This window comes from Quercus lobata, unplaced genomic scaffold (genome assembly GCF_001633185.2).
Source record: "Quercus lobata isolate SW786 unplaced genomic scaffold, ValleyOak3.0 Primary Assembly Scq3eQI_100, whole genome shotgun sequence".
Taxonomy (NCBI): Eukaryota; Viridiplantae; Streptophyta; class Magnoliopsida; order Fagales; family Fagaceae; genus Quercus; species Quercus lobata.
This window is the reverse complement of record NW_022154707.1, coordinates 305,328-328,913: the sequence shown is the minus strand read 5'-3', so window position 1 is coordinate 328,913 and position 23,586 is coordinate 305,328. Positions and strand designations below refer to the sequence as shown.

General features: G+C 34.7%; 2 protein-coding genes across 2 annotated transcripts; both read right to left on the bottom strand.

Annotated features, from left to right (window-relative positions):
• Positions 1-14,184: 14,184 nt before the first annotated feature.
• Positions 14,185-20,240, bottom strand: LOC115972949 (putative receptor protein kinase ZmPK1). Its single transcript, XM_031093166.1, has 10 exons — positions 20,021-20,240; positions 16,181-18,024; positions 15,868-16,141; positions 15,660-15,756; positions 15,457-15,581; positions 15,294-15,375; positions 15,031-15,166; positions 14,769-14,926; positions 14,564-14,684; positions 14,185-14,436 (listed from the first exon to the last, which is right to left on the bottom strand). The coding sequence occupies exons 1-10, from the start codon at positions 20,238-20,240 to the stop codon at positions 14,185-14,187; spliced, it is 3,309 nt and encodes a 1,102-aa protein (XP_030949026.1).
• Positions 20,241-22,865: 2,625 nt separating this feature from the next.
• LOC115972947 (serine/threonine-protein kinase PCRK1-like) lies at positions 22,866-23,237 on the bottom strand. Its single transcript, XM_031093165.1, has one exon. It carries the CDS (start codon positions 23,235-23,237, stop codon positions 22,866-22,868), a length of 372 nt encoding a protein of 123 aa, XP_030949025.1.
• Positions 23,238-23,586: the final 349 nt, after the last annotated feature.

The window sequence follows — 23,586 nt, the reverse complement described above, 5'->3', positions numbered from 1 at the left end:
AATAAAGTCTTGGGACATAATTTATTAATAAGGCCTAGGGTGCAATTATATTCTTATGATGGCATTGAATATAATTAATGGTAACTTTGGACTTGTTAAGAGTTGACAGAAAAACCTGAGGCCCACTGGAGCTAGAGTCTTATTTGTTCCCTTTGGTTCCATCTCAAACCACAAACTAAAGTCCAATTGGGTAGGCCTAAAAGGCTAACCCAATTAGATAATCAATTTTTATTTAATAAGAGTTATTAAATAAAGTAACTACTAAGGTAGTTAGTATGTACGTATGATGGGGGAAAAACAGTTTTTTCTCTACAAGAAGAAGAAGAATTTTTCTTTAAGAATCAACGTACAAAAGATTGATTGAGAGACCACACTTCTTAGACACCATGTGGAATTGAGATGAAGATTAAATGTATTCTCAAGTCTTAGTTTTGAATTTCACAGCATCAAGGTACGCTTTCTATTCTTTGTTCTAGAATTCAAGATTACATGTTATCTCTCATGAATGAAGTAGATCCATGATTGTTGCTTCCGCTGTGTGTTTTGTATGAGATGCAAAACCAGATTTTCCAACATAAGATCTAACTAAATTTTCGATAATCTACCTCCACAAGTCGCTAATTACTAGTCAGCTTCTGCCTTTGTCATCCATTGCAACCTCCAGTTGACGACCGGCGATCGGATCTCTCCAACGTCCAAACCAGTGGTAGTAATGGCTGTGGCTTTTTCTATTTTTTTCCCTTCCTCTCACTGTTTTGTTTTCATTTTGTTGAGACATCTTTGTTTTGTTTGATAAAGTTGTAATACATAGTCTTAGTAAAAAATGCTTTGAGACTTAAGAGTCTTGCCCATCGTGTGTACCACAAACGTCAGATCACATAACTATTTAAATATTTATTTATTCATTTTTCTAATGAGATTAATATATTTATTATATAATTAGTTTTTATCTTTGTTGATATTCATTCTATTCATGCATTACAGTACTAGTGTCCCACTGTCACACAGTATATGGCACTACTACCACAGTAGCTTTAAGCTTCATCAACTATCCTCTTAATATTTTAATAATATTTTATATTAGATTTCAAATTGATAACAAGTTTACTATTTGGTATGGTTAGTGATTTAAGTAAAAATCAATATATAATCAGTAAATCAATTTTGACATTGTTATGTACTTATATACTTGCTTATTTATTATGTTTGCTTTTGATTTAATTTTTATTTATTTATCATATCAATAATACATTTGAAATATAGATCTTTATATTTATTTAGGGACTATTTTAGTTAAATTTTGTATTTATATTAATTTATATTTAAATATTTGTTAAATTAATTATGACGTCATTACGGTTAGACTTCAGTTTGACCTCAGTTCTACCTTAAAATCTTTGAACCTCTTTCTTTTACAATTCATTGAATGGTCTAGATTTGAAAACCATGCTCCACAGTTCACACTCATTTTTTAAAAAGCTCATCAACCATGCATGGAAGCACCGCTCCAATAATACTTGTTCCCATGACATGAGCTTTGACAACGTTGCCTTGTTCTTGAATATGATGACTCTCTCTCTCTCTCTCTCTCTCTCTCTCTCTCTCTCTCTCTCTCTCTCTCTCTCTCTCTCTCTCTGTGAATGGAACTAAATATATAGAAAATTAATATATTGTCAGCTTAGTTTAATTTATACTAAAATGTCTTTCTAGCCGATTTTCATTGTTTTGCCCCTCAACTTTCTAAGTTTATATATTCTCCTAGACAGTTGTCCTCTATAGGGATCTGGTGGCTAAGGAGCTGTTTGGATTTGGTTGTTTTCATAACTCATCACTGAGTTTTCATCCCCCATAACTCAAAACATTGGATTTGTTCTAAGTTTTTGTTTTCATCACTCAATTCTCATTAAATTGAGTGATGAGTAATGGAAACCAGAAACAATTTTTTGGTGTTTTTGAGTTATGGAAACTGAGTAACAGTGGTGGTTTGGTAATTTCCTAAGAAACACATGGGCCCATGGCAGAGAGTTGTCCAATCCACCTTAGAACTTTTGCTCTCTTCAACACTCCACCCAACGGCTACTACTCACGTGCCTCTCCCTTTCACACAAAAGCCATTGAAGAGAAAATCCTTTAGTACATTTCTTCAGAGCAACATCACCCACACCGAACCCTTCAGTGCATTTCTTCTTCTCCAATCTCACACCCCATTCACGGCCTTTCTTCTCCGATTTGCCTTTCGTTCTTCGTCCTTCACTCTTCCCGCAACAACCCATCCGACAAAGAAGATCTCAAACGCCGCTCAACCTCAGGCACTGTGAACTCTGGCGATGACACCGCCAAACTAAGACCACCACACCACTTCATTCATGGTTTGTCTACTCACAGTAAGGTAGATCCACCACTCTCTCTTCTTTTTCTCAAACATGAATTTCCCTTGGACGTATGGAATTGTGCTTCTGATTTTTTAGAAATTTTTTTGGGGATATTTCATTTGTCTCTCTTGTCTGCCTTGTCCGTGGTGTTTGTGTGAGAACTCCAGTTTTAGTTATTTTATTTTATTTTATTTTTTTTTTTTTGGGATTTGTTCTCTGTGGTGGGACGATTTGTCTAACCTTGTGAATCCCATATAGAACTCGTTCTCATTTTGTACAGATTGTTATGGATGAGGGCGGTGTTGTTGTTTTTTCTAAACTAGAATGGTGGTTGTGGTTGTGGAATGGTAATTGTTATAGCATTTTCATGACTTTGATGGTACCCCTTTTTGGGTTAGCTGAAATTGTTGTGACATTTTTTTAGGTCTCAGTTTTGGGTCTTCACTTTGATAAAGCTAGAGATGTTTGCTGTAAATTTATTAGAGCTTTGGGTCTTCATGTTGAGAGTTTTGTGCTACAATTTGAGAGTTTTGGGTCTTTATTTTTTTAGAGTTTTGTGATACATTTTTTGGGTCTTCATGTTGAGAGTTTTATGATACATTGGATTGAGCTTAGGAGTTTAGGACTTTTTACATATCCAAATTAAAAACGCAACTACTGCCATCTATCATGCTTATCAATGTGTGGGTCTTTTCATAAATTTTGCTCTATCACCTTGCTGGTGCTGTACAAAAATTATCCGACTAATTAGTACTTCTTTCTTTGACACCATTTTAATTTATAATGAACCCAATTGCCATCGGTTCATAATTTTAAATGAGTTTTTTGGGATTGTAATCGGTTTATCATCATTTTTTTAGAGGTATGGACAATACTTTGTAATTGTATACTGTGGATGCAAATATCATCATTGTTCATATGATAAAAGTTGTTGATATACTTGTAGCGGTTGCATGACTTTAGAAGCATGACTTTGTATGCCATCTGGAATATAGACACATGACCTTATGCCCAGAGAAGTTTTGATAAATTGTTGTACCTTTGACTACAATACAATTAAAGCTTTGTAGATACATAAATATAGTTGCCTTATGGATTTGTAATTCTTTTGTCATCAATGTACTTAGATGAATGTGACTATACTTAAAGTAGATACATATAGATAAATATAGTCGTACTATACGTACATGAATGTCATACATATCTGATACAAGCCTACCAATTGTCACTTTCATTTATCATTTGGAAATTGTGAATATGGATCCTATGCTCAATATTTGTTCCTCTAACAATATTGGGATTTCTGTATTGTACTTGTAATATGATTGCGTATGAGATGTGTGTGTTGTTCTTTAAGATGGCTGTGGACTTGAGAAGGTGGGATGACGACTGTGTAGATGAGTTATGTAATCTTGTATTTGGACAATTTTTGCTTGGGAATATGTATCGCCATGCTGCCAATGACCATGTGTGGGAGGAGATCACACACACTCTTAATGCTTGGTTTGGGAAGGCTTTTACCAAGAGGCAGGTGATTAGGAAGTTCCTTCTCTCCAATGATGGTAACGCACAGTCACGAGTGTTCGTAGATATGGTCATTTTGGGAAGGTTCACCCCATGCCCTCTCTTGACCGATTGTTTCATGACCTGCCTCAGTAAGAGATGGATGCCTAGTTGAAGTAAGTTAGTGCATGTCCCTTTTGTGATTCTACTGACATATTTTGTTCCCATTATGTTTGGTAGAGTAGTTTCTTATGGAGTACCATCTACTTAACCATGCACTAATCCAGTCCTATTTGTGACCACTAAGTTTACTAACTCATTGCTTTGATCTTCCATCATTTTGTATATCTGGTCACATTGTATATGTAGTCACATACGATGAAGGATTTATATATTACCACTATTTCTTACATTCCTTTCACACTTTTTTTTTTAATTTTTTATTTTTATTTTTTTTTATCTGTGTTGATATAACTGTGGAATATTTTTCTACTTTGTATATGGAGAAAACTAAACCTACTTGGCACATGAATCATGAAAGTCCTATATATCAATACTTAAAATTGCATGATTATTGAATCTGTCATGAGCTTACCACGTGAGATATTTCAATTAGATAGCACATGAATCACAAGAGGCGGATTACAAAATGTGGTCTCCCCATGTAGTACATATCTTTATTGAGATTATGTTAGAGGAACAACTTAAGGGTAATATGGAGAATGGTGTCTTCAAGGGTCCTATGTGGCAATCAATTACTGCCGAACTTAATACACGGACCAGGAAATCCTTTCCCCCATAAGAAAGTGGTTCAGAAGCACAATAAGCTTCGACTAAAACAACACAAGTGGAGCTAGTTGCTTAAACACACAGGATTGGGGTGGGACGAGCACACCTAAACAGTGACTAGTCCTGATGAGGTTTGGGCGAATGTGGTTTCAGTATGTTTAATGTTGTTTATTATTTATATAAGTTATTGTAGTTATTTATTTATGGAAATTGCGTCCAAATTGATAATATATGAACTGCTTCATTTATTGTGCTAATGTTTCCAATAACGTTGTAGGGCTATTGTCAGGCAGCTAACTTACGGAAACAAGGATGTCTAGACCATGACAAGCTGCATCAGTTGTTTGCCCTTAGTACTGCAACTGGGAACTTGCAGATCTTTTCAAACACTCCTGCCCTGAACAGTGATGAAAAGCGTGCCTTGAAGGAAGAACTTTCAAATGCCAGTGCACCAACCTTTCTGGACGATGACTATTGCACTCCAAACTTTGAGAGTATTCGTAGATTGTGGAGGATACTGAGATTGAAGAGCCAATCCAAAGGGCGGGAAAACGTCTAGTGTAGGATGGAAGTGGCAAGGGTAAGAAGGTATCCAAGAAAATGAATAGGGTAAGTGACATGACTGTGGCTTTAAAGGAGTACACCGCAATGACAAAGGAGAGATTTAGAGAAAAACAGGGTAAGTCTAGTTGTACATTCAAGCAATTTGCTCAATCCATAGTTGGGGGTGATCCTTGTTCACTTGGCAAGGCAATTGAGCTGCTTAATAAGTATAAGGATCTCGGGAACAAGACCTATGTCAAGATCTCAAAGGCTTTGCAACAAAAGGATAATAGGGTAGAGTTTATGGGTATGTCGAAGCATAGGAGGAAGACTTGGATGGAGGACATTCTAAACCCGGAGGAGGATTGACTTGTGTGGTTGCTTGTTATGTAGTAGTTAGGAGTAGTTGCATTTGGCTAGTAAGGCTATTTGGTTTGTAAAAACTATGGATGCCTTTTCTGCTGGTTCTATTTTTTTGTTTCTTAAGGATGATACTTTGGTTTATGTCGTTTACGAACTTCGGATGTTTGTAGGGTTTGCGTTATATTAATCTATCGATGTTTGGATTTTGGGTTCGTTAATTTTTTTATGTTTATAATGATGATTGTTGGATTAGGTGTTTATGAAGTAAGGCAAATTCCGTAAGCTTCGCGTTATTATAATCTATGGTTTATTGGTGGCTTCGCATTTTTTTATTTGTAAGGATGATTGTTAGGCCTACAAGAACGCATGACATTATTTAGGTTGTAGGGTTTCATTCTTTGTAATATATGGTTGATTTGTTTGGTTTGCTTTTGTTATTTTTCATTGCCTTATTATAATCTATGGTTGATGTTATTATTAGGACTATTTAGAACAGGTATTTCCTATGTCGATGGTTCATTTTTTGGTTTGATTACAAGTTAAGGTGTAGATTGTTAGAATAAAATATTTCCTTTTATATCTCTCTTTTGATAACCTAGTTGAAAAGTGTGTTACTGCATTGTGTAGGTCACTTATGGTGTCAGGAAATGAATGGTTAGGGGTATTCCAACGATATGATTTTGATGATGCTTACTTCAATGACGTTGCATCCAATGATGCCCGTGAAGATAATGACGATGACTGGACGGATTCAGAGGTTGATAGTGAAGAAGAAGTAGAGTTCAATTTAGTGGATCCTATAGTCGAGAAGATGTATGCGTACATGCAGCGGCATTTCGATAAACAACCAATGCATACAAGTATGTTGACTGACAGTGCGTATATGGACAAACTCACTGAAGATAATCCACTTAAGTGTTACGAGATGTTTCGCATGAGACGTGAGTTACTGGATCATTTAGTGGACGAGTTGGCTCGACATGGTTATTTGAGGGACGAGTAAGGTGGGTGAATGCCACCCAGGCAGTGGCCATGTTATTGTACATACTTGGACATAACACCCGCTATAGATGTGTTGTAAACAGGTTTCAGCACTCAACAGAAACCGTGTCTCGGCATTTTCATCAGGCGTTGTGGGCTATCCACTCATATGCGAAGCATTTAATTAAACTTGATTCGAATATCATGGGTCTCTCCGAACATCTTCAAGTGAACAAGTACTGGCCATGGTTTGGGGTACAAAAAATTCCTTTAGTTAACTAACTTCACATAACATTAATATACCATACTATTTGATATGTGGTACTTAAAATTAATGAAAACTTTCATGTGTAGAAATGTGTAAGAGCAATTGATGGTACACAAGTGAGTGCTCGACCTCCTGCAAATGTGACTTAGGCACATAGGAGCCGCAAGATTACTATAACAACTAATGTGCTGTGTGTGTCTAACATGGACATGCAATTCACTTATGTCCATGCTGGGTGGGAGGGCAGCGCCAATGACTCAAGGGTGCTCGAAGAAGCGATCAGTGACCGAAAGCATGGATTCCTGTGGCCTCTAACAGGTACTATCCATTACTGTAACTTTAAGAATGATATTCTCCATTGTTAGTAGTATGTTTATGAACAACTTAAGTGCGTACTAGGTGGTTATGTGTGTGTGTGTGTGTGTGTGTGTGTGTGTGTGTGTGTGGTTATACTACTTGGTGGATTCAGGCCTACCAATTGGCACAATTTTTTTCCTCCTCACAAGTCAACTAGGTACCATGCTCAGGAGTTCCGCTTGAGTAATAGACGACCAACTTCAAAGAAAGAGTTGTACAACTATAGGCACTCCTCCTTGCGGATGGTTATTGAGCGATCTTTTGGAGTGCTAAAGGCCCGTTTCCCTATTCTGAATTTAATGTCAAACTTTAAGCAAAGTAGACAGCGTTACATAATTGTTATGTGTTGTGCCTTTCACAATTTCATACGCATTAATAACCGGGGCGATGAACTATTCACCATATTAGGGGATGACACACAGTTTGAAGAAGGTGAGTCCAACAGCGAGGGAAATGGCAATGGAAATACTGGAGCATTAACTAGCTCAACAACCCAAAGGCATGTAATAAAAATGTCGGATGAAGTGAAAAAACGAATGGCCCAATTTATGGGTGATATCACTGACACAATGTGGGCTGACTATGTTGCCCATGGCCATTGACCTATGATGTTGCATTGTAAACACTATTCATTTTGGAATTTATTCACATGGTAGCCTATGTGAAGCAATTAGCGCTTATGTTAACGGATGTAGGGATTAGTTATTTATGTAAGAGTATTGCGCTATTTTGCAATTGTATGGACAACGCACATATGCATGCTTCTAATATATTATCGGCATTAGTATTCGATGATTGTTGCGCTATTTTGGAACTATAGGTTTTGTAATGCACACATGTATGTGATAGTAGTATTGGTATAAATGAGCAATTGTTATGATGGACATGGTTTTGAGAAGAGGTGTTTCATGGATGTCTTCAACCCATAAGCAATCAATACATGCCAGGCTACTTCCCAACATATAGCCATATATATATATATATATATGTGTGTGTGTGTGCGTGTGTATTTATATATCCAGGTATAAAAGTTATATAACAAATACACCCACTACATAATTGCATTGTAAGAAATAGGGATATATTGGTACCTCATCCAATGATTGTCAAATATATTGGTTAGTTAAACATGCAAAGGATTAGTGTCAAACATAGCTCACGTGACAAAAATTGAAATCACAGCAGGCACAATTGCATGTGTCCATGGCCCCCAAATACAGTGAAAAAAAGAAAATACATCCCAACTACAAGCCAAGACATAAATAAAGCCACCCTATACTTGTAAAGTTTATGTTTAGCAATCCAAAGTGCAAGCCTAGATTTTTCTGCCTTGCGCTTTGCTACCCTTTTCCGCTTCCGTGCTTCTATTTCCAGTGCATGGGCATTGTCCCTCTCATTTTTTGCAGCCTCAGCCTCAGTTGCCAGTTTTGTGAATCTTTCCCACACAATTGATGCTGTTTCATAGCCACAAGGACATGTTTTATTGTCCAACCATTGAAAGAACTTACAATGTTGATCGGAGTCCTACAACAAAATGCATACCATATAAATATGATGGGCAAGTAAGGTGATTCGGCAGTTTGCATAAAAATATAGTACAATAGTAAAAGGAGATGATATAGATTGGTGACCAATGTTGACATCCATAAAACCTCCTTTCGAAATTCTGGGGAGAGAGGGACATCTTAAGCACACACCGATTCATGTCGCACATGTGCTGAATACAAGTGGAGCTGTAACTATTGGCCTCAGACATTGTCTGCGTTGCCTCCACTAGTACAAAACAACACAAACAGAGCAAATAGTATAGATTGTTATGCTCAACTTATATAGTAGTCCACAACAACAAGTGTTAGTAGTTACTTCTATCAATTTAAGAAATGAAGCAGAGTTCATGGTGTTTGTCACATAGTCAGATAATATTATGATACCTAATCATAAAATTGGAGCTTTAGTCAATTTTGACGTTGTAAAGGAAATATTTAAATCAAATTGTATTCAACTTGATTGCATGTACCCTTTTTGTTTACTTCTGTTAACCATATCTATATGTGCATATAACAATGAGTGGCATATAAACTAAAACTTTGACCAAGACATTATGCATATTGATGTGATACATTATGTGCAAGAGTAACCAATAGGTCACAACGAAAAAGGTGTATTCCATTCAAAATGGAGCTGCTACCAACATAAACAAAGAAGCATTACTTTCAAGTTTTTTTCCAATTCAAAAGCCATTGCTATTTCTACAAAATTGTGTTAACAAGGGTCAAATATTCTACTGATGCGAAATTGCCTACAAATATTCTACTAAAACAAATTCTGAGTGGCAAAAGGGACCGAAATCAGATTCTTGAAGACTGATGTATCAATGTTCATTAAATGGAAAAAATCTTTCATTTTCTATTAAATCCATAGTAGTGATTACTGACCTGGAAATGCTTGTGAGCAAATTTGAGAAAATTGAAGACAACAAAAAATCATAATCAAATTGAGTGTGTTTTTGCATTCAAGTAGTTTATTCTAGTTGTGGTCAAGATGAAGTCTAAAACGAATAGGAATAATTTATTCAACGCTTAAAAAAATATGTTTGGTGCAACAGTTTTGTGAGTTAGATAAAATAGCAAGACAGATTTGACAACAATAATTAAGATGACATACACAAGTTACTAATAATTAAATGAACATTTACTCATTTAATTTGTTCCTCGAATGGAAATAAAAATTGCATATTGTCATTTTCATAGCTATCTCCATCTAAGTGTGTGCTTATAGCTCGATATCTTTTCGGCACAATCATTCATTTTGTCAAAGTTCTTGAAGATCTCAACTAACAACACAAGCATCTTTCATGAACCTTGGATTTAATTGAAATAGTACTTATGTAAGCAACATTATTTGAATTTAAAAAATAACGTGAAACAATACACAGTTCTTAATAGAATAATTCCTGTAAATATAATACTATTGAAATAAACAACTATACATGATAGTGAGTTCATTATTCAATAACCTTGTGCAAATAAATTAGAAACCAAATTTTTTTCAATAATCCTGAATAGTTAATCTTATTACCATTAATAAAGGCCACACAATCATATTCCACAACCCATAAATCATACGACTTTAAGCCTTCACGGAAGTTACTAGAGGAGTTGGATCGGCTTTGAGGACGGAGGAAGGACGTGAAGGGGCTGTTGTGGGTTCGGTTTCAGTAAAGAGGAGGGAGGAAGAAAGCAGTGGCATCGTTGGTGGCATTGGCGAAGGTGGGTGATGCTTGAGCAGAAGCCATTGATGGCGTTAAGCGTGCGAGACAAAATGGAGAAGAATGTGATTTGGTAAAGTGAGGTATTCAACTGGTGAATGGAGTTAATAGGGTCGGGTAGGGGGTCAAGTGCACAAGTGAGTTCAGAGTGTGTGGGTTCCAGTTTTTTTAGCTTTTTATGTTGAAAACATAATTGGGTGTTGGGTGTCAAACAAGCTGAGTGAGATATTTTGTCATTATTGGGAGATAGAAAATGAGTTATAGAGTGATGAGTGATGCGTGACCATTTTTTTTCACCCAAACAGCCCCTAAAACTTCAAATATTAGTACCGCTGCTGACTTAACAGTTTTTATAATAAATTAGATGATATCTTGCGCAATGCGCAGGCTACTTTACAATTTCATTTGAAACCATTTTTTTGTATATTAAAATCTACATATAATACTTTATACTTATTTTGTTGTATAATATTTATGTTTGCCCACAATATTGTTAAATACTTTGAAACTTGATCTTTTTTAATTCATAATTTATTTAAAAAAATTGTATAACATTATAAGATTATAATATATTATAATATTTATTGTTAAAAGTAGATTTTATTTTTCAAACTAATTAAATGATTTTGAAATCTACAAAAAAGAATTTAAAATATAAAATACTTTTATATCCTAAAATTACATAAATTTAAGCAACCCACCAAACACTTTCTCAACCACTCTATTCTCACAACCAAATATGGAGACCTTGATTATAAACACCCAATTAATTATTTCAATGAAATTAAGGAAATCATTTGTAAGTATCAATATGAAGAGAACGTGATTAAACAAAGGGAAATTTGGAAAAAACACATTCATTTATCAAAATTCAATTGGCTTTAGTTGGGCTTCTGTATCCTTTAAAAAAAAGTGAAAAATACTTTTAAGTCACCATCGATTTTTGTTTTTATCCCTATGGGTACATACAAAGAAACCTACAAATTATGAATTCTAACACAATTTTTTTTTTAATTAAAAAAAAGCTAACTTCATAAATAATCAATTAGAATGTTTCTTTTTCTTTTTCTTTAGTTCTAAAATAAAATACATTTATAACTTTCCCAAACCAAAATCTCAAACACCCAAAGACTCCAAGCGAATCATAACCTTTACAAAATCTACAACGTCTGACTTCAACATCAAAACTGTAAGCTACCGTCACTGAATAAAAAACTCAAGCCCTCTTCATTGGTCATAGCCTACTCATACGGGTTATGATCAAATGATATTGTAACGTTGGAGTTATGTAGGTGTCATTGAAAGGTTGAAGCTAAATGACATCATTTTTTGTCTTATTGTATTTGAGATAGGATGGTATGAAAGGCAATGGACAAGGAGTAAAAGTGGAAAGGATGAATGGAAATACAAATGGTTTTTTGTGTGTGTGAGAGATGGAAAGTCTTGAAACATTGAACCACATGAAATAAATAGTAGTCTTAAAACATTGAATAAAAAATGTAACAAAAATTAGTCTTGAAACATTGAACCAAAGGAAATAAAGAGTCTCTACTTTTAAATTTGTTCTTATCTCTTTACATAAATTTAAGCGAGCTACCAAACACTTTTTCAACCACTCTATTCTTACAACCAAATATGGAGACCTTGATTACAAACACCTAGTTAATTATTTCAATGAAATTAAGGAAATCATTTGTAAGTATCAATATAAAGAGAATGCGATTAAACAAAGGGAAATTTGCTAAAAACACATTTATTTATCAAAATTCAATTGGCTTTAGTTGGGCTTCCGTATCCTTTAAAAAAAAGTGAAAAATACTTTTAAGTCACCGTCGACTTTTGTTTTTATCACTATGGCTACATACAAAGAAACCTACAAGTTATGAATTCTAATACAAAATTAAAAAAGAAAAAGAAAAAAAAAGAAAAGCTAACTTCATAAATAATCAATTAGTATGTTTCTTTTTCTTTTTCTTTAGTTCTAAAATAAAATACATTTATAACTTTCGCAAACCAAAATCTCAAACATCCAAAGACTCCAAGCAAATCATAACCTTCACAAAATCTACAATGTCTGACTTCAACACCAAAACCGCAAGCCCCCTTCATTGGTCATAGCCTGCTCATACGGGTTACGATCAAATGATATTGCAATGTTGGAGTTATGTAGGTGTCATTGAAAGGTTGAAGCTAAATGACATCATTTTTTATCTAAGTGTATAGTTGAGATAGGATGGTATGAAAGGCTATGGACGTGTATATAAAGGAGTAAAAGTGAAAAGGATGAATGGAAATGCAAAGAGTTTTTTGTGTGTGTGAGAGATGGAAAGTCTTGAAACATTGGACCACATGAAATAAATAGTAGTCTTAAAAATTGAATAAAAAATGTAACAAAAATTAGTCTTGAAACATTGAACCAAAGGAAATAAAGAGTCTTCACTTTTAAATTTGTTCTTATCCTTAATATGGCTTAAGGGTATCTCGATTCTCTTCATAGAGTGCGCCACATGGCAGAACTTCATACTCTCTCGCATGAAGTCTCTGATTTTATATATATGCTAGTGTTTAACCCGCGCAATGCGCGAGATCATTTAAAATCTCATAAGTAGAAGAAAATACAGCTGATTGCTTTTAATATATACTATACATTGTAAAGACTCTTAGTCATCACAACCCTATTTTTGATGGTATTTACGAAGGATCCTGACAAATTACATTGAAATAAACAGACATGTTTTTCACTGTATAACTAACCCTCCTAAAAAACTTAAATCAAAACCATCCCAACCAAAACACTCTGAACTAACTCATATTTCTAAGTTCGTAACGAAATTAAAGGGAAAAAAAAAAGATAGTAACATTCAATTTCACTTATGTTGTACTTAATTCACCAAAATGACTCAATACAACATCATTTACATATTCACTAAATTATTGACAGCATTTTTCTAAATTAAGTGTTAACAATTCCAAATTAGCAATTGGTACACAAGAATAAAGTAATATAGAGTTAAAAATAAAAATAGAAACTTCATAAAAAAATTTATAAACTTGAATCACAGTAGATTTAAAATGTACTTGAAAAATGTGATATTCTTATGTACCATTCCTATGAACCACAATGAACAAAAGATTTCAATTTTAACTAAAGAAAAAACTGCTTGTGGAGGTAATCTGCTTGGATGCAGTAGCTGAACAAACATAACTTAAAATAATTGTCAACGCATCATACTTCTTACTTTACAACAACAGAACAACAGGGGAAAATGTATTTATTTTATTAAAGCAAATCCTGTTGACTACATTCTTCATTCAGCTTATACACTTTGAAATCAACCATTTTGGGATCATCACAGTGTCTAACATACCAAATTGGGAAATTTAATTACATTTTATAGTAATGTTGTCCTAATCTGTCAGCTTTATTCAGTACATTCAGTTTACACTTCTAAAGAAAAAAAAAATAACAATACTATGAAATACATAAAGACTCGTAGAGTAAGGTATTATATACATTAGAGTTCAGTTTTTTTTCTTCTTTGAAGCAATTTGCTTAGTACCCTTTTGACGTTTTTGAAGCATTTGGAGCGGCATTCTTTCAGGTCTTTCAATAGATGTTTCTCCTATTTCTATTTTTTGACTGGCTATGTACTTGTCCTTCCTTGATTTTCTTACAATTTCCTCCATTGTGCCTTGCAATAATTTGCATTCTTATGTATCAGTTACATATGTAAAGTAAATTATGTGTAGACTAATGTTTGAATCATATTGTAAGCAAGGTGAAGTAAGTATGCTTCAATCACCTGATGTTCTTCAACTTTACTTGAGTTTTTTTGCTTATGTGAAATTTCCATCTCCAAAATCTTTGAGACCGTGTAATTTTCTTTTCCATACTTCAAATTATATTCATCAAGATGCAGTTGGAACAAATATTCATTGCCAATTATTTTTTGAATCTCTTTTGGTAAAATATTCTCATCTAATTTCAACATCTATATAAACAAAGTATCATAAAATTAGCAAAATATGTATATATACATGCAACATTGGTAAGAAAGTATTAAAACTTTAGTTTTCAGAAAATAAATATATAGGGCTGACATTTATATACGAAATTACCTCTTCTTGCATCTCTGCAAGTTCTTTTGCAGTTTTAGAAATAATTTTCTCAGTTCCTTTGTCAAACAATATGAATGTGGTTGAGCCGGTCTCATCTTGTACTTGGACTTGTATTCTATAGCTATTTTAGATACAAAGTTGTTAATAGAATATTATATATAATTTGTGTGTGTTTTAGAATTTACAAATCATTTTTTTTAATTACCTTGGGACTGCAAATTTTGGCTCATTTTTACAACGTTCACACCATAGAACTCCTTTGACTTGTTTCACTTTCGTCTTGCATATAAGGCATGCAACATAATACCATCCATATTTGTTGTTGATATTAATGATTTTGGCATTGCATGTTACCATCAAGTTCTATAACACAAAGATTAGTCAATTTATAAAATTATATCTTATTACAAAACACATAAACAGTTACTAATTACGATAAATTCATGATGTAAGAATATAGTTGATACCTTTGTCTCTAAGTTCCATTCCAAGTTCTTTATTTCAACAACTGTTTTTTTATTATGTAAGGCCAGTTCTGCATCTTGAATTTTAGGGAGTCCCTTTGGCAGTATATCTTTTACGTTTATGTCTTTTGTGCTGTATCTAATCAAAATTTATGTATAACTCATAAAAACAATAACAGAACAGTTTCTATTTGTATATATCTATCATTTAAGGAATATTGCTAAGTAGGTACACTCTTGTAAAGAAAAAGTGTAATAGTACTTACTTGTTTCTCATTTCTGCAACTTCTGGAATGTTTAAATTTACGTACAGCTTTGTTGCAAAAGTGGATGATAGTTGATATTGACCTATAAAAAAGTTATAAAATTTATAAGTATTATAGATACATAAACATTACATATTTGATAAATGAGTTAATCAATTGTTACCTCTGAAAGTTTTCACTATAGTTGAAGTGACTATTACTATGAATGGCCCTTTATTTGTTTTGTAGAAATCATCATCTATTTGTTGTGCAGTATTTCCCAATAAAGTTGTTTGAACAGATTTGTTCCTGAAGTTGTTTATATGTAAGTTTGAGTTATTTAAAAATTATAACATATAAGTTTAAAATAATGTATATATATCTTACTCTTCTAACAACAGTTGAATGTTTCTTATCTTTGTTGGACGCCCTCTTGTTTTGATCTCCTCAATGGCTCCAATGTAGTCCAATATGCCAATCACATCTGTTAAGAGCACATTATTTTTTTTAAAAAAAGTCAATATTAAGATATGAATTGCATTATTTTTTAGCTCTGTAAAAGTAGATGCTTGGCTTGTAAAATAATATAAATTACCAGTTAAGTAAGTTGTGTTATAACAACGGGAAGCTATTGTTCCATAATCAGCAAATTCAAATTGGACCTGAGGTATTGAATGGTCAAATCCTTTGAATTTTGTGACTGAAGTTGTTGAATTAAAAAGTATTTTGAGATCGTTATGTACTGGACGATAGTTCCCTTTATATTCTTCTACTAAGAAATTTGTAATTGTATATATGCTCCCTTCAATTAGTTGTGGACGAAAACTTTGAGCAAGACTCTTTCTGATGCTTGCATGTATCAATGTTCCCTACGAACATTTCAAATGAATTATCCTGTAATCAATAACAGCAGTACATAACAACCAATTTAACATGGTATTTTGAGGCTTTATATCACAATGCAAAATCCAATCCAAGCAATCTTCATGCAAATAGGCTAGGCCTTTTGCAGTGCCCACAACAATTTTGAACCTTTTTTCCCAATCAAGTACATTGGCTGAAAGGTTATCTGCTAAAGAACCATGCTCCATATACTCATACACTAAAAGCCGATACTTTCCCTCTGCACAATAACCCCACATCTCTATTAAGTTCATGTGGTTAATCCTTCCAATGATGGTTACTTCAGCTAGAAATTCACCTTCTCCTTGGCTGGCTTCTTTGAGAAGTTTGATTGCGGCAACTCGTTTGTCAGACAACACCCCTTTGTAGACAATTCCTCCCGCACCTCTTCCAATCTCTTCACTAAAATTCTTTGTGGCCTTTTTTAGTTCTGTATATGTAAATTTTCTGAATCCGATGGCAGCACGATCATAGGCTTGCTTGTCAACACCTAAACTTTTCTCGATTTTGATGAAAAGACACCACACCAGAAAGAGAGAGATGATTTCAAGTCCACCCACTCCACAAGCAAACCAGAGCATGAATTTCTCTGTGCTGTTTTTACCGCTTTGTAGTGTACCATCACCTGAGCAATTTAAATTGAATTTTTCTAGAGGATTGTGGTGGGACAAGATATAGCTTTTTGGTAGTTTCAGATAGACGTCTCCATTTAATTCTGGCGAACGATACCCATTTAGCAATCGTGTCTTAGGATAACATTTTGAATAACCAGCCTCCTTGTTGAAGTTGTATTCGAACGCTATGCAATCACATGCTGCCAAACATAGATCCCTACATTGATCAAATGTGTAATTGAGGAAGTTCCCAAAATCATTCCCGTAATACGAGTAAAAGTCAACATGGGATAACATCAGAAACCCCGACTCATTTTCCTTGCAAGAGAGTTCAACTACGAGTTCACAGCCATCAGCCCAATCGCTACGATTTTTCATCTTGTATCCTGATGGGCAGGAACATTTCCTGCCATAACCAGTAACGTAACTGCAAAAACTGTTAGCCCCACAAGCACCAGCAATGATGCAAGGTCTCTGAATGGCTTGCCATGAAACAACCCAACTCTGCCTCTCCTCTTCCCAACTGTACAATCGAATATTACCATCGTAATCAAGTGTCAATCTTCTATGAAGCATTGCTCCATAGTCGGCTGACAAAATGGTAAAATCATCGGATGGACTTAAATTCCCTAAGGAATTAAAGACAAGTGTGCTAATATTGTAATCTTCATGCCCTGAATAAAACCAATAACTATCAGAAACATCTAAGCCATTATAAACAAAGCGAAGAAGGTTGTCGTTGTTGAAGGAAAGCTCATAGAAACCAGAGGAAAACTTGGTCTGGCTTCTTGAAGAGACAAGCTTTGTTTTTCTAGTGAGTAGTTGTTGAGGAAGAAGGGTATCTGTAGGGAAGTCAAAGCTTTGCCACAAAACAATACCTTCCTTGTCACATAGAACAAGATTACCGGTGTCGTTGAGAAATAATTGGACTGAGGAGAGTGAGACAGTGTTTGTGGCCCAAACGGTGACATTTACCTTAGTGGCATCAGTTAAGATGAGATTGCCTGTATCGAAGAGAGAGAGCTTTGAGTGCTTTCCATTAACTGGGTTGTCACGGTTTGCCATCCAAACTACGGTGCGTGAGTCGCTAAACCAAATGGCAAAGCAATGGGCATTATCACCCACGGAATAAAAGCCAGCAGAGAAGTCGCCATTTGGTGATATTAGAATATCTGGTTTCTCTACAAATAGGGATGTACCTGTACTGAATCTGCTGATAACGACTATTGGTGAAGCTGAAAGTGGGAAAGAAAATACGAAAGAGAGTAGAAGGAAGAAGGGTGGCGAACCCATGAGAGGTATTGGGCAAGGCAAAGCAAGAACGTAATTAATTTCAATTTAAAACTGACAAAGACTATTCCTACCGACAAAATTTCTTCAAAAATTATGATGTAGAGGGTAGACTTGGAGCACAATGGTACAACATTATCGGACTTCAAACCATTATTGCTTTTTTGGGTCAATGAGATGTACTGTTTCAATTTTGAATCTAAATTCATAGTCAGCAGAATTAGAACGCGTTTTAGAGGCAAGAGCACTCACATTGTCTTGTCTATATTAGGCTAGCTAATCACTCTCTAAAACCCGGATCTCTATTTTATTTAAATATGAAAAATGTTAAAAATATTACAAATTTTAGATGATGTGCAAGAAATATGACATGTGGGTGTTTTTTTTTTTTCTTCTAAGGGTGGGCTGTAGAATTAAAAATTCTTCTAATTCTAAATAGACCAGAGTCAACTTGTCTTGATCTGGTAGTGGGGAGCAAAATAAGTTGAGGGATGCCTCCCAAGATTCATTATATCTGCTTGATTGAAGGGTGGAAAAGATACGATCAAAGATAAAATCTTTTTTTTCGTCTAATTTAATCATTTCTGCTGAAAGTTCTAAACTATTGCTGCTGTGACTTTGCACTTTTGTTCAACCAAGAGTACTGAACTTGTTTTACGTTTCAACGTCCTAATGAGGATTAATTATTTGACACGTTAATTAGACATAAAGATGGTTATGGATATTGAAGAGTGGGATTTTGAGTTCTCTCTCTCTTCATGTAACTCTTTCTCTCATTTAGAGTCTGTTTGGATATCGTTTATTACTGAAAACTAAAAACACTGTAACAAAATAATTTTTAAATGTGTAAATAGTGCCGTGAGACCTATTTTTAATGAAAGTTTTGCTGAAAAAAGAGGTTTGTAGATTCCATTAATAGTGCATGGGACTCACGCGCAAAACGCTAGACGTGCAAATGCTGGAAGCTTGTTGCTATCGAGACGTTCATTTAAGGTCCGTTTGAATACAACTTATTTTTCCTGAAAACTGAAAACACTGTAGTAAAATAATTTTTAAATGTGTGAATAGTGCCGTGAGACCTATTTTTAATAAAAAAGTTATTGAAAAGTGAAGTTTGTGGGTCCTGCAAACAGTGCACGGGACCCACGAGTGTGATGAAAAGGGGCTGAAAAGTCAAATATATACGGCTACTGTTCATGAACAGTGAAATTTGTCCCCCTGAAACGCGTGCTGCAGTAAAAAAAAAAAACAAAAAACGCAAACGCAACAAACGCCGAGTCCAAACAGATACTTAGTCTCTCGCCATCTTTTTTCTCTTTTAATGTAAAAAATTCTATTACGAAGAGCATCCACAGCAGTTGTGGCATAATTTATGCCACTTTGCCACAATAAAGGCCTACTTTATTATTTTACCATATCATTTTACGACATCCCATTTATCAGATGTTTTATCATTTAATTCTATACATTAAAATAATATTTACTACACATTAAAATAATATTTACTACACATTAAAATAATATTTACTGCACATTAAAATAATATTTACAACTAATCAAACACAATCAACAGACATCACACTGCTGCCAACAACCAACAGCCACCACCACATAACCACCACATCCTCCACAACCCAAAACACAATTCAAAACAAACCTATAGCCCACCAACACCAAATCGGAAGCCCCAACACCACCACCACCACCACCGCCACCACCACCTCAACCACAAACCTCGACAAACCCACCGCCTCCACACTTTCACCCATACCCACTTCCAAACCCAAAACCTTCATAATCCAAGTCAACCTAGACTCCAAACCCACCATCTTCATCACCGTCATCGTCATTACTGACCCACACAACAGACCCACACCGATATTATTCCCACACCGACATCGCCGACCCATACCGACATTACTCCCAACCAAACCCACCCACCTCCATTGGAACCGAACCCAGATAATAAGCTCAAAGGAAAGATACCCACTTCGGTTACACTAAATGCATACTTCGAGTATTTAAATCTTTCATCTAATGCGCTTGATGGTGAAATACCCACTTCGTTTAGGGACTTGATTTCGTTGAAGAACGTGTCTTTAGCATCCAACTCGTTGTCAGGTTCGATCCCAGACTCGATTGTCAGCGTCGGCGTCGGCATTGGCGTGGAAGAGCAATGAGGGTTGGGGTTTGAGAGGAGAGGATTGGGGTGAGAGAGAGGAGAGGATTGGGGTCTGAGGGTGAGACTGACGGAGAGATGAGAGAGAAAGAGGAATAAAAAAATAATAAATCCATATGCCACACCCGTCCGTACTGTGGCAAATTTGTGACTCTACTATAGTATGTTGCAAAAAATATGAGATATGACACATCTAATAAATGGGGTCAAATGGTGTTTGGTGTGTCAAATATTTAGCATTTGGCATATATGGCACATCTACTGTGGGTGCTCTAATGTAGTTTTTTTAATTTTTTTTTTTTATCATTAAAGTTGAGTTTTTTTTTTTTTTTTTAAATTTTTTATTTTATACAAAATAGAAATTATACTTTAGCCTAATTTAAATGTAAATGTGTGTGAAACTCTATTTTAGAGATTTGAATTTCAACCCTTATGTAATGACCATCACACTAAAAGACAAGAGTGCGTGGTGGTGTTTGTTTAATTTTTATTGTTAGTTGGGGCATTATTCTATATCTTGCACAATGATGGGCTAATATATATCTCTATTAATGCTAGTTTGTATTGTCTAGTGCTATCTTTAGCTGGAGTTGGTGTTAGCTTTTTTTTAATGGGTTTTCATGTGTCTTTGTAGACTTGAGTGTATTCTCTTTCTGCTAGTGTCTTGAGTCTTCTTAGGCTGTTTGTTCTGTATTATGCTTTTAATCATCAGTAATATTATTTTGTTTCATTAAAAAAAAAAAAAAAAAAAAAACCTGAGAACATAATAACATGATTCTACGTAATTTTATACAACATCTCTAGATTTCTCGAGATGCCACAACCGTCTGCGCTTTACAGGTACTTCTATTTTGTTGGTTGGGTATGGCCTTGGCGTTGTTTATGGCACTCGCAATTTACCTTGTCGATGTTTAGCTTTTATAATTTAACAAATGAATGTCCAGAGAATAGAGTCTAGAGTCTAGACTGGAATAACCTTTTTAATGGACTGCGCTGCTTGAACAAATGATTCATCTGGCTAGTCATGGTTAGAAAATCTAAGGTAAAGCCAGCCTCTTCTGGGCTTGCAAAGGAGAGAGAAAAATTTAAAATCCTAGAAAATTCATATTCACTCCAGTGAGTTCAGATGATGACAAATAAAACCTCCCCTTCGGCACCTTGATGGACAAAAGGAGCATTTTGCCATTTTTGGAGAACGGATTCAAATTTTGATGGACCAATATAAAAAATCTCAGACTTAATGGAGCAAGATGAAAAAAAAATCTAGATTGGCTGCTGAGTTGTGGGCTGTTAGGTATGGAATTGGTCTTTCCATTTCCCTTAATTTGCAGGCAGTAGAAATTGAGCTAGATGTTAAGATTATTGTTGATCTTCTTAAAGACCATAATCTTGCTAATAATTCTAATGCTACTATTGGAATTAGTCTTTCCATTTCCCTTAATTTGCATGCAGTAGAAATTGAGCTCGATGTTAAGATTATTGTTGATTTTCTTAAAGACCCTAATCTTGCTAACAATTCTAATGCTATTATTGTGATTGATTGCAGGGAAATTCCAAGGAGATTTCCTCAAGTTAGGATATCCCACTACTATACAAAGGCTAACAAGTGTATTGATCCACTTGCCTAGCGGATTGTCCACTGAGCTCAAGATTTTGTTTTGTTTTATGAGCCTCATTCTAATGTGTATTTGTTACTTTAAATTTGGACCATGTTGGTACAGTGTATGAACGTTTGGTTCCTTTTGATGGGGGTTAGCTATCCTCCTTAATAATATTATCCTTTAAATAAAAAAAACTTACATAATTAATTAATATCTTTTAGGCTTAAAAATATTGTTGGTCTTCAAAATTTAAAATACTAGCGAATTTAGTCCCTAAAATTTGTTAGTATATATTATGGTCTAGCCCAATGGACTTAGGCCTACTGTTTTATTGCTTGTGCTATAAATTACTTGCCTTACGCACCTTTTATTTGAGCTACACACATATATACTTATATAAAAAGGTAGTCCCTGACGCAATTCTTGACACAAAAATATTAATAAATTACTCTCTCTCTCTCTCTCTCTTAATTAACAAAGTTTAAAGTGATCGCACAAGCTATTACTTAGAGTTTCTTAGGGACTAAGATTGATCTTTTAAATTATTTAGGGACTAAAAGCAATTTTTTTAAGTTTGTTAAGAATTAAAAGTGATAACTTTAAATTTCAGGAACTAAAACTGCTAAACTTTAGAGATCAACAATATGTCTTAACCAAAATTTTTATCAAATTATTGAATTTTTAATCTTTGGAAAAGGATGGAGAAGAATTATCTAACAAATGAGGAATTCTATTTTTATTTTTTGGGAATTAAGTCATAGATTTTATTGACTCATGTTGTTGTAGGTACATGACTAGTTTAAAGGGAAGATGCAAGCTAATGAAAAGGTTAAATAAATTTAAAAAAACACACACACTCACCTATTTCACATCAAAGTGGATGCTAAATGCCTACCCAACGTATAGGACTATAGGAGAGACTCCAATTTATTGGGTAATGCGTTCACAACTATGCTTGCTTTATGAATGGAATTTGGTAGTCACTAGACATATCATATTTAGTAGGTCATGGGACTAAATCTTTTTCTTGGTATGAGAGCATCTCAACTACTTGGCTCATGGTAGGTCTTGCATCTTTATCTTCTTCTACGCATTGTAGAGCAACTTGAAGCAAAGCTTCCATCTCGCCCATATCATATTTACCTTCCAACATTGGATCAATGATGTTTTCAAGTGAGGAAATATTTGTAGCCTCTTTCTTCATATTTTCTCTCCCCCACGTAACTAGCCTTTTGTGCTCTGCCTCCCCACCATCATCTATAGCATGGACACTCCTTGACGGCCCCTTTTTGGTCACCATTTCTACCACAACAATCCCATAGCCATAAACATCCACTTTGGAGGTGATAGGTAGATTGAAAACCCACTCTGGAGCCATATAACCATGAGTTCCTCTTATCTTTGAGAAGCTTGAATGCTTAAGAATACCTCTAGCCAAAATCTGCCACTTTTGGTTGATAAGTCAAGTCCAAAAGTATATTATGAAGCTTTACATTGCAATGTAAAATCCATTCCAAGCAATCCTCATGCAAATAGGTTAGGCCTTTTGCAGTGCCCATGGCAATTTTGAACCTTTTCTCCTAATTAAGTGTCTTAATTGAGAGGTTTTTTGCTAAAGAACCATACTCCATGTACTCGTACACCAAAAGCCTGTGAAATTCACCTTCTCCTTGGTTGGCTTCATTGAGGCGCTTGATTGCTGCAACTCGACTGTCAGGCAACACCCC

Bases quoted from the DNA above. Each gene is read 5' to 3' on its own strand.
- LOC115972949 (XM_031093166.1), bottom strand. From the start codon at position 20,240: ATGCCGACGCCGACGCTGACAATCGAGTCTGGGATCGAACCTGACAAC. The intron at 15,582-15,659 runs GTAAGATATATA...AAACAACTTCAG, and splicing joins ATTCAACTGTTGTTAGAAGA to GAACAAATCTGTTCAAACAA. The intron at 14,685-14,768 runs GTAATTAAAAAA...TATCTAAAATAG, and splicing joins CCAAAATTTGCAGTCCCAAG to CTATAGAATACAAGTCCAAG.
- LOC115972947 (XM_031093165.1), bottom strand. From the start codon at position 23,237: ATGGCTCCAGAGTGGGTTTTCAATCTACCTATCACCTCCAAAGTGGAT.